Source organism: Ovis aries, chromosome 22 (assembly GCF_016772045.2).
Source record: "Ovis aries strain OAR_USU_Benz2616 breed Rambouillet chromosome 22, ARS-UI_Ramb_v3.0, whole genome shotgun sequence".
NCBI classification, from domain to species: domain Eukaryota; kingdom Metazoa; phylum Chordata; class Mammalia; order Artiodactyla; family Bovidae; genus Ovis; species Ovis aries.
The window spans coordinates 36,404,484-36,417,639 of record NC_056075.1 but is presented as its reverse complement, the minus strand read 5'-3'; the positions used below and the strand labels follow the sequence as shown (position 1 = coordinate 36,417,639).

Here is a 13,156-nt window from a genome sequence, read left to right as displayed (position 1 = left end):
ATTTCTTGTACTTTGTTAGATGGTTTTTATAACAATATTCTTGAAGACTTTAGAATACCATTAATTTAAGCGATTTTGTTATTAGAGAAAAATTAGAAGCCAAAAGTATAAGCAATTAAGTAGAGAAAAAATAAAAGATCAAATCAGCAAATAGCAAGTTTGACAATGGTAATCTTAAACTGAAAAGCAGCAAATTTAGATACTCATGAAACTGAAATGAATGACTGATTACTAGCTACCTGTGTTTAACAGTATATACAATTAATCATACGACTTACTAAAGTTTCTCCAAGACTGTGAGGAAACAAATTAAGAGAATCCCAAGCTGGCTTACAAATGGCAGTAATTATGATACAGATAAAACTTGCATCTATCTAGATTATAGGTTCTCTGTGAAAAAGTGAAAGTGTTAGTCACTCAGTTGTTTCCCACTATGCAACCCCATGGACTTCTGAAGCTCACCAGGCTCCTCTGTCCATGGGATCCTCCAGGCAAGAATACTGGAGTAAAGAGCCATTCCCTTCTTCAGGGGATCTTCCTGACCCAGGGATCAAACCCAGGTCTCTTGCATTACAGGCAGATTTTTTACCCTCTGAGCCACCAGGGAAGCCCTGTATGTACCCAGTAGAATAGCTCATTTGGCCCTCTCGATGCTGTGAGGTAGGTACGAACTTCAAAGGTTAGGAAGGGGTGTAATTTGTACTTGTCCAAAAGTACTGCAGCTGATGAATCCTGGAGCAAGATTCAAACCCACACGGTCTCTCTCTAAAGCCGTGCACTTCACCACTGGGCTTTCAAGTTGTGATCTGATCATAGCGCTTTCTCCTGATGGGATGCATACCAGCTGAAGGATTTGTGATGTAGATAATAAAATCTATTGTATTGGGGCTTTTTAGGAAGCACTTCTCTGCTAAATAATCAAATCCAAGTGCAAAGATGTTTATCTATGTATTTAAAAGAACTCAATGCCCATTTCAACTCTGGCTGGAGCCCCTTAAATACATACTGTATTCCTATTTCTACACCAAAAAAAAAAAAACAAAAACAAAAAACTCTACTTAGGGAAGGTCATTTAGTAGAAAAAGTGCGTATAGTTTTCCACTGTCATGAGAATAGTTTGAAAAAGTGGAACCTCGAACAAGCCTCAGAATGGGGATCTGACAAGCATTATGGGATCCAAGCATTTTCTGTTGTCACAAAAGCCATTAAGGATTTATTAATGTAGGAAAAGGCAACAAAACAACTTTGTTCACTGTGTATTCAATCTAGCACACCGCTCTAAAATGACACACTAACTTAGAAAATGGGAAACTCCCAAACAGCATCATGGAATCAAAAGAAGACAACTTGGATGGCACAAGGACAGAAACTAAAAAGGATGTCAGGACAGAACAGGTTATCTAGAGATGAGAGTAGAGTATTGATGTTTAGCTGGGTGCTGGGGTGTTTTCTCTTATCATTCTTATCTGTGAGCAGTCATGGAGCCTAACCGACATGGAATCGACCCATCCTATAAGTGAGGCAAAAATAGTCACCGGTTAGGCATGTTCTAGCCTTGACAAAAGCTGCAGGCACAGGAACCACTGTAATTACGCAACTATGCATCACAACTGCCAATGGCAATGAGTCACTTAAGGTTAAGAAGTCACGGATACTATGCTTTCATAATTTAAAAAATAAAAAAGAAAGAAAGAAAGAAAAAGAAGCCACAGATTCATGGGAAAAAGAAGTTGGTTTTATTCTTCCAGGAAAGTAGCTGAGACCTACGCCTCAGAAGACCAGTTACATCAACAAATTGATCCTTGACAATTCACCAATTGCTTAAGCCTTGAGTACTAATTCCTTATTTGGTAACTCCCCAATTGCTAAGCCTCAATTGCTAAGCTACTGCCTGATTTCCTTCTTCCTCATAAACAAAGGTAATCAAATTTAAACGGTATAGCACATGGGTCAAACCCGTGATGATCCTTGCTTTTAGTTCCACACCGTGACTCAGTCTCCAACCTGGCTGTTATTAAAAGCCACATTAACAGCAAACCCTCAGGGGTCTGTTGCAACATTCGGGTACAGATCTGTGTTGTCACACATGATTCTTTCCAAATGCGAGGGAGTGGGAAAGATGTGGGAAGCACTGTTTTTATGGCCCCTTTCTTGGGAAAGTATTCGGTTTTCTGATGTTCCCTTCACTGCCCTTTGGGCTCAGCCTTGCCTGAAGACTGGTCTTCGTCACCTTCTGTCTTACTGCCTGTGCTCTACAAAGTTCTAGTGCGTGTCTCTGTCCAGAAGCATAAAGGATCAGCAAGTCCTATGAGGGCTGAGGGTCAACATCAGGGGACACAGTCAGTCCTGAGCAGAGAAATTCACCCTGAATGTCCTAAATGGATAGAGGTGCCCCAAAACATTTGTATTACGTTTTTAAAATGTGTGGTAACATACACATAACAAAATCACTGTTTCATCCGTCATTAAGAGTAAAATTCACTTGCACTATCACTCACATTGTTGTGCAAGCAACACCACCTTTACAGAATTTTTTCATCATCTCAGACTAAAACTCTGTACTCATTAAACAATAACTCCCATCACCCTCTCCTCCGACCCCAGTAACTATTGATATTATTCTACTCTCCATCTCTATGAATTTGACTATTCTTGGTATGTTATAGAACTGGAATCATATAATATTTGTCCTTTTGTGTCTGGCATATTCAGTTTAGCAAAACATTTGCAAGATATTGTATGATCTATTAGAATTTCATTTCCTTTCTACAGCTGGGTAATGCTTTTTGCTTTTTGACAGTTATATAAATCAAACTTTTGAAGACATTTTCTTTATAAGTTTCTCTGTACTCAAAGTAAGGTCTTCTCTTCTTCTTTGTTCTCCCTAGAGCCGTAATCTATACAGCAGATGGTATATTTCAGTAAAGAGCTATGTGTACATATGTATGTGTGAGTCTGGTAAGTAGACAGCTATGCTTGCAGGGTGTGAAGGCCTACAAGGAGGCTGTCTTGGCCGGTGAGACCTGCCCTGCATGTGACGGGTCTGGTGGAAAGCAAGCCTCAAGGTTATAGATGCAGGTAAAGACTGGAGACGAGTTTTGCTCCTTCCCTGGCCCGTTTCCCACCTGCCCGTCATATAGATGCTCCACCTGGGTCTCGTACCATACTTTGCTCTCTCCCCTGAGATCTCATGCATGCTGAGTTTCAACGTTCACCTCTGGGTAAAAGATTTTGAATGTATTTCTGTAGCTCCAGACCGCCTGCCAAGTTGTACAGCTAACATCTCCAATAGTCTATACCAACTTCACTTGTCAAAAATTGAACTTTTTGTTTTGCCCTAAATTTTTCAGACAAGAGGGTCATTTTTCTTCCTATCATGCATATGTGAAATCTCAGGACAGCTGACGATGTTTAGCATGTCATTTTTCTGTTAACGTACTCACTCTCATTACTCTGGCTCAGGTTAGTTCTGTGTCTGATCCAAATTGCACTATAGCTTATATTCAGTGCCGTCAAATAGAACTCTCGGTGATGATGGAAATGTCCTATATTTGTGCCATCCAACACAGTAGCCACTGGTCATGTGTGGCTCTTGAGCACTTGAAATGTGGTTGGCGCAGCTGAAGAACTGAATTTTTAACTTTATTTCAGGAGCCGCACGTGGCTAGTGACTAGACAGCACAGAACTAAACGCTCTGGCAATGCCTCCCGCTCCCCACCCCCAACCCCTGCTCTCCCAGCTCCAGGCCAGAAAGTACACTGCAGCTGGAATAAACTTCCTAAAGCCTCCTAAAAACTCACAATGGGAACTCATGGCTCCCAGGGTAATAGCCCATCTCCCCAGGCAGGAATTATACAAATTGTTTCTAAAACTGTGTTTCTAACTCACTCTGCATTTGAAGACTTCCCCTCTGCCTTGTCTAATCCAACAGTGGGTGTCATTTATCAAACACCCCCTATTCTCCTCTGTATCTGTGTGTTCACACCATTTCCCTGTCTTTGCTTTTGAAAACACTGCCCTTCCTTCAGGACACACCTCAAACCCTCCTCAAAGTCTTTCCTGGCTCCCTTCCCCACTCCAAAGGGGAAGGTAATCCCTTCCTCTCCCTGTTCCCAAAGTCTTTCATGTGTTATCTTACATCACAGACCAAAATCGTGCTGCAATAAAGTTATTTGGTTACATATCTCATTTCTACTAGTACAATAAACTTAAGACACTGTCTTGTTTATTCAATTTAGTACATAATAGGTATTGCTGCTTCTTCAGTCTTACAATGTGGAAGGCTCTCAATTAATACTTTGAATGAAATATCAAATTTACCCCATATGAAACATGTAATCAGAGCAATCTTTGTTTTTAAATACCAGGGCAAATAATGAGAGAAATATCTGGCTCACAACACTAAAAAGAAATGTTTTCCTTTAACTCAAGAGTTTCTATCAGAATAGGTTATCTATGGCTTCTGTACTTGCAGAGACATCTTCTATTTTAGAATAATATGTGTGTGAAGGCAGCGAGTTAACTTACCTGATGGACTTTGGGATTCTGTCTAGTGTAGAGCAGAAAGCGAGTGTTTATCTTTTCTGGAGACCATGGTAACCCTGCAAACTGTCTTGAGAAGGTCCCAGTCCATGGCAGACCATCTTTAAAGCATCCCACCCTTTCATAGCAAACTTCTTCCCCTGCAGCTAAAAGATAGAGTGTTAGTATTACAGGAACCAGGCCCAGAGAATGGCTGTGTTTCACACTAAGAGGATTTATTGAAATTAATCTTTAAACAAGTGTGACTCAGGGAGAGTCTTTTCAAAAAAATGCTCTCCGTTCCCCTTCCTCTCCTATCCCTTCTCCATATCACAGCCATAACCATGTGGACTTCAGTACCGCAGATCAGAGTGCAGATTTGACATTTTACATCCCTGACTTTGGATAATTATTTTACCTTTTTTTGAGTCTCAGTTTCCTTCTTTGTAAAAGGGAGATAATTCCACTTACCTTACAGCCTGGTTATGAAGACTAAATGAACTATTGCACAGGATAGTCCTCATTAAAAGGGGCCAGAGGCGCAAGATTGGATATTGCGTCTTCCCTGAGGGTCTTCTTTTTCTTATAAGACTTATAACTCCTGATGAAAGGTATCTTTGTGTCTCCAGAGCCTAGTACCATGCCTGGCACACAGCAGGAGTCTGAAAAATGTTTCAGAGTATATGCCTATGTGCTAAGTTGCTTCAGTTGTGTCTGACTGTTTGAGACCATATAGACTGTAGTTAGTCAGGCTCCTCTGTCCATGGGATTCTCCAGGCAAGAATACTGGAGTGGGATGCCATGCCCTCCTCCAGGGGATCTTCCCCACCCAGGAATCAAACCTGTGGCTCTTATCTGCATTGGCAGGTGGATTACTTACCACTAGCACCACTTAGGAATCCCTGTAGAGAGTATAAGTGAGAGCAAAGTTTCATTCAGTTTTAACTGTTTCTTCTTTCTGGAGCTCACTTTACTCATCTTTAAAATGAGAGGTTTGGGGGAAACTAGGTCTTGATCATTTCTTTCATTCATTGACTCTAATTCATTTTTCACTATGACCTTATACTTTCATTTATAGATGAACACAAAAACTAAAAGCTGGTTCTTTGAAAAGATAAAATTGACCAGCCTTCAGCTAGACTCACCAAGAAAGAAAGAGAGGACTCAAAAACATAAATCAGAACTGAAAGAAAACCCAGTACTGACACTGTTGAAATACAGAGGATCATAAGAAACTACTATGAACAATTACATGCTAACAAATTGGACAACCTAGAAGAAATGGATACATTTCTAGGAACACACAACCTACAAAGACTGAATCATGATAAAGTAGAATATCTGAACAGATCAGTTACTAAGGAGATTGAATCAGTGGTCAAAAAGTTCCCAGGAAACAAAAGGACAAGAGGACTCCACTGCTGAATTCTATCACACATTCCAAGAAGAAGTAACACCAGTCCTTCTCAAACTCATCCAAAAAATAGCAGAGAAGAGGACTCTTCCAATCCATTTTACAAGGCCAGTAATACCCTGAATACCAAAATCAGACAAGAATGCCACAAGAAAAGAAACTTAGGGGCTATTATTTCTGATTGACATCAATGCAAAAATTCTCAACAAAATTTTAGCAAACAGAATTCAATACTACATGAAAAAGATCATACATGTCCTGCGTCTCTTACATCTCCTGCTTTGGCAGGTGGGTTCTTTACCACTGGTGTCACCTGGAAAGCCCATACCTCAACACAATAAAGGCCATATATGGCAGGCCCACAGCTTAATCATCAGGAAAATACAAATCAAAACCTCAATGAAATATCACTTCAGACTGTTAGAATGGCTGTTATAAAAAAAAAAAAAAAACCAGTGTTGGCATCATATGGAGAAAAGGCAACCTTCACGCACTGTTGGTGGGAATATAAATGAGTATAGCCATTATACTACATATATACATTCACCAGGTTTCCCTGGTGGCTCAGCGGTAAAGAATCTGCCTGCAATTCAGGAGACACAGGTTTGATCCCTGGGTTGGGAAGATCGCCTGGAGAAGGAAATGGTAACCCACTCCAATATTCTTGCCTGGGAAATCTCATGGACAGAGTCTGGTGGGCTACAGTCCGTACAGTCACAAGAGTCAGACACAACAAAGCAACTAAATCACCACCACAGCCATTATGGAAAGTAGTATGGAGACTCCTCAAATAAGTAAATAAATAAAACTACCATATGATCCAGCAAGCCCACTTCTTGGTATTTATCTGAAGAAAATAAGAACACGAATCTCAGAAGACACGTGCACACCCATGTTCATTTTAGTATTATTTATAACAGCAACAGGAGAGAAGCCATCTAAGTTTCCATCAGCTGATGAACAGAAATTGTAGAATATACATTTATACATTTGAACATTATTCAGCCATTAAAAAACGAAATCTTGGAATTTGCAACAACATGAATGGACCTTGAGGGTATTGTGCTAAATGAAACAAATCAGATAATGATGATATATCAAGCTCATAGATACAGAGAACAGACTGGGGGTTGCCAGAGGCAGGGGGCTGTGGGCCTGGAATAAACGGGTCAACTGTTTTTTCTGTTTCATATAAATAAATGCTTTAAAAACTTTATTTCATACTGTTTAACTTATTCAATTATTATCTTAATTTATAATTATGATTTATTCAATTACTATTATTCAATTCACAAAATTGATAATTTATTCAGTTTATGATTATTTATTAATATTGGTTAGAGCTATTTGACAACTTGAATTTGAGGATTTTCTTTTATCCCTTACCATCAGAGGTTAAAGCGTCTGCCTCCAATGCAGGAGACCCAGGTTCGATCCCTGGGTTGGGAAGATCCCCTGGAGAAGGAAATGGCAATCCACTCCAGTATTCTTGCCTGGAGAATTCCATGGACAGAGAAGCCTAGTAGGTTACAGTCCACGGGGTCGCAAACAGTCGGATACGACTGAGCGACTTCACCTAAAATATACTAAATAAATCTCGATTTTCAAGTCCACTATTTTTTAACTTGATAGTTTTAGGAAATGTTGTTTTGCTTCATTCCCGAAGAATAAGATTCCATAGTAAATATAGATGAGATATATTTATTAATTAATATGTTTTATTATATATTATTAAATATATTGTGTTTATTAATTTATTTATATTTATATTTAATATATATATTTATATATATTTATATATAAATATAAATATAGATAGAGGAAATTAAAACATATTTTATTTGAAGAAGTGTGTGTACACTAAAAATATGTGCTGATCTTTCACCTGCCCACGCATACACCCAACCCTCTCCCCAGAGGCAACAACTTAAACATGTCTGCAGTTCTTATGGTTACCTCCATGTCTCTAAATAATGTGCTTACACTACTGGGTTTTGATTTATCAACATCAATCACACATGATCTAAATGAGGATTTAATTAATCTACCTATTTCCTGGATGATCCAGGGCAAGAAGCAGAAACCACTCTAGTTACTTTAACTGTAAGAGTTAACACAACATGTTGTTACTAATCAGGTTTCGGAGGCCTGAAGAGGGAAGGAGGAGCTACAGGGAGTGACTCCTAGCAGAAGGGCTGGTAAGAGAAACAGAAGAGGTGGCGGGGTTGGCACTAGTATGCAGGCCTCTGAGGCGGGGGTGCTAGCTGGCTGAGGCTGGCGTCTTTGAGCAGGCAGCCTGTATCTGGCTCTGGGAGTATTAGGAAAATGTAAACTACTGCCCTGTCCTGGATGGTTGCTTGTGCAGACTGAATGTCCGAGAGCCGTGTCCAGCTCTTTGAGACCCATGAACTGTACAGTCCATGGGATTCTCCAGGCCAAAATACTGGAGTGGGTAGCCCTTTGCCTTCTCCAGGGGATCTCCCCAACCCTGGGATCGAACCCAGGTCTCCTGCATTGCAGGTGGATTCTTTACCAGCTGAGCCACAAGGAAAGTCTTCAAACTACTGCTACTCATGGATGGTTGTTTGTGTGGAGTGAAAAGCTGACGCTGGGCAGACAGACCAGAACGAGAAGCAAACAGGAAGGAGCCCCCCTGTCTCCTGGAGACTTAGAGTCACCCTAGAGTCCCTATTTCGGACTCTTTTGTTGACCATGATGGCTACTCCATTTCTTCTAAGGGATTCTTGCCCACAGTAGTAGATATAATGGTCATCTGAGTTAAATTCACCCATTCCAGTCCATTTTAGTTCGTTGATTCCTAGAATGTCAACATTCACTCTTGCCATTTCCTGTTTGACCACTTCCAATCTGCCTTGATTCATGGAGCTGACATTCCAGGTTCCTACGCAATACTGCTCTTCACAGCATCGGACCTTGCTTCTATCACTAGTCACATCCACAACTGTGTATTGTTTTTGCTTTGGCTCCATCCCTTCATTCTTTCTGGACTTATTTCTCCACTGATCTCCAGTAGCATATTGGGCACCTACCGACCCAGGGAGTTCCCCTTTCAGTAGTATGTGAACCGTGAACTTCCAGATGTTCAAGCTGGTTTTAGAAAAGGCAGAGGAACCAGAGATCAAATTGCCAACATCTGCTGGATCATGAAAAAAGCAAGAGAGTTCCAGAAAAACATCTACTCCTGCTTTATTGACTGCGCCAAAGCCTTTGACTGTGTGGATCACAATAAACTCTGGAAAATTCTGAGAGAGATGGGAATACCATTCCACCTGACCTGTCTCTTGAGAAACCTATATGCAGGTCAGGAAGCAACAGTTAGAACTGGACATGGAACAACAGACTGGTTCCAAATAGGAAAAGGAGTACGTCAAGGCTGTATATTGTCACCCTGCTTATTTAACTTATATGCAGAGTACATCATGAGAAACACTAGGCTAGAAGAAGCACAAGCTGGAATCAAGATTGCTGGGAGAAATATCAATAACCTCAGATATGCAGATGACACCACCCTTATGGCAGAAAGTGAACAGGAACTAAAAAGCCTCTTGATGAAAGTGAAAGAGGAGAGTGAAAAAGTTGGCTTAAAGCTCAACATTCGCAAAACGAAGATCATGGCATCTGGTCCCATCTCTTCATGGCAGATAGATGGAGAAACAGTGGAAACAGTGTCAAACTTTGTTTTTCTGGGCTCCAAAATCACTGGAGATGGTGATTGCAGCCATGAAATTAAAAGATGCTTACTCCTTGGAAGGAAATTATGACCAACCTAGATAGCATATTGAAAAGCAGAGATAATATTTTGCCAACAAAGGTCCATCTAGTCAAGGCTATGGTTTTTCCAGTAGTCATGTATGGATGTGAGAGTTGGACTGTGAAGAAAGCTGAGTGCCGAAGAATCAATGCTTTTGAACTGTGATGTTGGAGAAGACTCTTGAGAGTCCCTTGGACTTCAAGGAGATCCAACAAGTCCATTCTAAAGGAGATTAGTCCTGGGTGTTCATTGGACGGACTGATGCTGAAACTGAAACTCCAATACTTTGGCCACCTCATGTGAAGAGTTGACGGGTTGGAAAAGACCCTGATGCTGGGACGGATTGGGGGCAGGGGGAGAAGAGGACGACAGAGGATGAGATGGCTGGATGGCATCACCGACTCAATGGACATGAGTTTGAGTGAACTCCAGGGGTTGGTGATGGACAGGGAGGCCTGGAGTGCTGTGATTCATGGGGTCGGGGAGAGTCGGACACGACTGAGCTACTGAACTGAACTGAACTGAGAGTCCCTGTTGACAGTGCCTCTCTGGAAGGGACTCAAGCAGTGAACTGTGTTTGCCATTTCTCAGTGTTGGCAAAGCAAGGGTGACTTGCAGCTGAGGAACAACAGCTCAGTAGCCTGCTCTCCACTTTGTCTCCACTCTTCCTCCAGTATAGTCACTAACACTGTTTTCAGCCCATTTCTTAACTTCCACGGTAAGCTTAGATAGTCATCTTCTAGGTCTTGATGCAGACCTCATATTCCTTATAACTTGACTCCATACCTTTGCAAGACAAAGTTTGAAGAGATACTGCCTCTGCATTGCTGCCTCTCTTCCATCTCTGATATCTGTCCACTGCAATTTTACATTCATTACTGTCAAGACTGATAATATTCAGTCCTTGTTATATGATGATAATTAAATCACCCCTGCCTTATCTGTACAGTGACTCTAAAAAATTGAAAATCAATAAACCAAATTTATATTACTATGACTAGATAAATATTTCTTCCCTTCAGAGCCAGCTAGCATGCTATTTCCTTCTCTGCACTTCCACTCTTCACATACTCATTCCCTTCAAAGGAGAATATTCAAATGAACTCTTACTTCTCACAATACACGAATTACTCCAGGTCAGTGTCACTTTATCTGGCTCCATATTCAGATTATGCCTTTTGTGTGCCATTTCTGTTTTCCAGGATTCTCTTGCTGACTTTATTTCCTCTTGTCAGAAGTGTGAACATGTGCCTTCTTCAATATATCCCTAGAACAGTGCTGTGTCTCAATCAATATTTCTCCTGCCTGGAATCCATTCTGTTTTTCCTCTTAAAGCACGTATACATTCCCTTCCAATTTGAACCAATGATTTCATATTGGATAATAGCTTTCTAATACAACCATCTATTCCTAGAAAGTCCAGCTGCCTTAGTTTTTGCATTTCATGCCCCACGCCCCCACACGTGTCTACCACTGCAACACTCTGAGTTCTCAACTACGTTATTCAGTAAAGGAAAGAGAGTTTGGGTTTAAAAATGAAGATTGTAAATATTCCTTGTTTTCTATGTTTGTAACTTACCAGGGGTACTGGTCATCAAGCCCTTTTCCCATAGGGCAACAGAAAGTGCATAAAAGTTGAAGAAATTAGATGTGGTTAAGAAATTATATGTGATTTAACTGGCAACCACTCCAGTATTCTCGCCTGGAGAATTTCATGGACAGAGGAGCCTGGCGGGCTACAGTCCATGGGGTCGCAAGGAGTCAGATATGACAGCGACTAACACACAATAACTTATCAACATCATAAGCTATTAAAACTATTTAGGAGAAAAATGGAAAGACTAATAGCTATTGAAAATATACATTTGGTATAAAATTAATAACTTGAAATTGGGCCAGTAATTTAAATAGCCTAAATAACAAAGGATATAGTTCTAAAATTATAGAATTATCTAGCTATTTAAATGTTTACAAAGAATTTGAAATGAAACTTTTTAAAGAAAGTGAGAATGATATAATGTTGGTGGGAAAAGACAGAGAAGTGAACTACTTGGAATATAGTTTCATTTAAAATGTATGAGGGAAAAGATAAAATTCAACAGAACTCCACCAAAATATTAACAATGGTGTTAGCATGGTTTTTGTTTTGTCCCAACATATTATTCATTTATGATCTCAAATTTTCAATAATGAATACAAATTACCTTTGTAATAAGAAAAAAGTCACAAAAGTAAAAAGAAGAGTACTTTTCCACCAAATTATGTCCACATTGGTTTCTCTGTCTTATATTAATAATAATTAAAACAGCAAAAACAGATTAATCCCTATGTGCCATGTGTGATGAAAGGAAGACTTAGAAAAGGTGATCACCTTATTCAATGTTTCATGAGCAAAAATGAACCATAATGCAGGTCAATCTATCACTAGACAGAACTGGGAGGTATGTCGCCAGTTAGCTTTTTCTAGGTCACACTGTGGTAACAAATGATTTCCAAATCTCATTGGCTTATAAAAATTAAGTTCATTCCTTGTTCATGTTGTATTCTGGCTGCAATGGTTTTAGGTTGGATGTGGCTCTGAGCTATCAGTCTCCTTTTTTACAGCATCCAAGCTTAAGGAACAGACCCTGTTCGGCACTCTTGGGGCGAGGAAATGGATGTAACAGCCGAACCAGGCAGATTTCCAGCAGGTCTTCAGATTTGGCACTATTCTCTGCCGTTCGATGTCCTGTGGACAAAGGTGGCTCTGTGGAACCCTTCGGGGTGGGGGAGGAATAAATAAGGGGGAACTAAAATCTACCGCGGAAGGGTGTGCACATTTAAATTGCCATATGCACCAACTTTTGCCATTTTAGTTTGCATTTCTTTAACTACCTATACACTTGAACATCTTGTTTGTGTATTTCTGGCATTTGCAGATTGTCTAATGGGTGAGATTTTCATGTTCTATGCACATTTTTCTAAAAGGTTATTTTTCCTTATTTATGTTTAAAAACTCTTTGAACAGTTAAAAATATTTACACCCTTTCTCAGATATTTAGCAAAGGCATTCTAGTTGTTATATATTTTTGTTTAATAGATTTTACTTTTTGTCATATAGAAGTTTGCATTTTATTCAACCACATAATCAATCTTTTCCTTTATGGCTTTGGAGTTTTTTCTTGTTTAGAAAAACCATCCTCACTCTAAGATCATTAATGATTTCACTGTTTTCACAATTTTTTTGTTTCACTCTTTTACTTTTAAATGTTCATTTATCTGGGATTTACTTTGATATAAAATATAGAGTTTCAGTTCTCTTAGCATAAATTTATACAAATGTAGTCATTTAAATGTCTTTCACATCATGGTTATTTCCCTTTGTTTATTTAAAACTGCCATGCTTCCTATGCCATGGCTTCCTATTTTTTTCTCACTTTTATGAAGCAATCACCACATAAATTTATCA

The 13,156-nt window shown here is 39.7% G+C and overlaps 1 protein-coding gene across 2 annotated transcripts in view; it reads right to left on the bottom strand.

Moving 5' to 3' along the window:
* The window catches only part of PNLIPRP3 (pancreatic lipase related protein 3), a 41,332-nt gene that overhangs the window by 24,286 nt on the left and 3,890 nt on the right, over positions 1–13,156 (bottom strand). For both annotated transcript variants that reach the window (XM_012102992.4, XM_042238523.2), the window contains exon 2: positions 4,529–4,689. In XM_012102992.4, the coding sequence (XP_011958382.1) occupies positions 4,529–4,689 (161 nt within the window). The remainder of the gene's footprint in view (positions 1–4,528; positions 4,690–13,156) is intronic.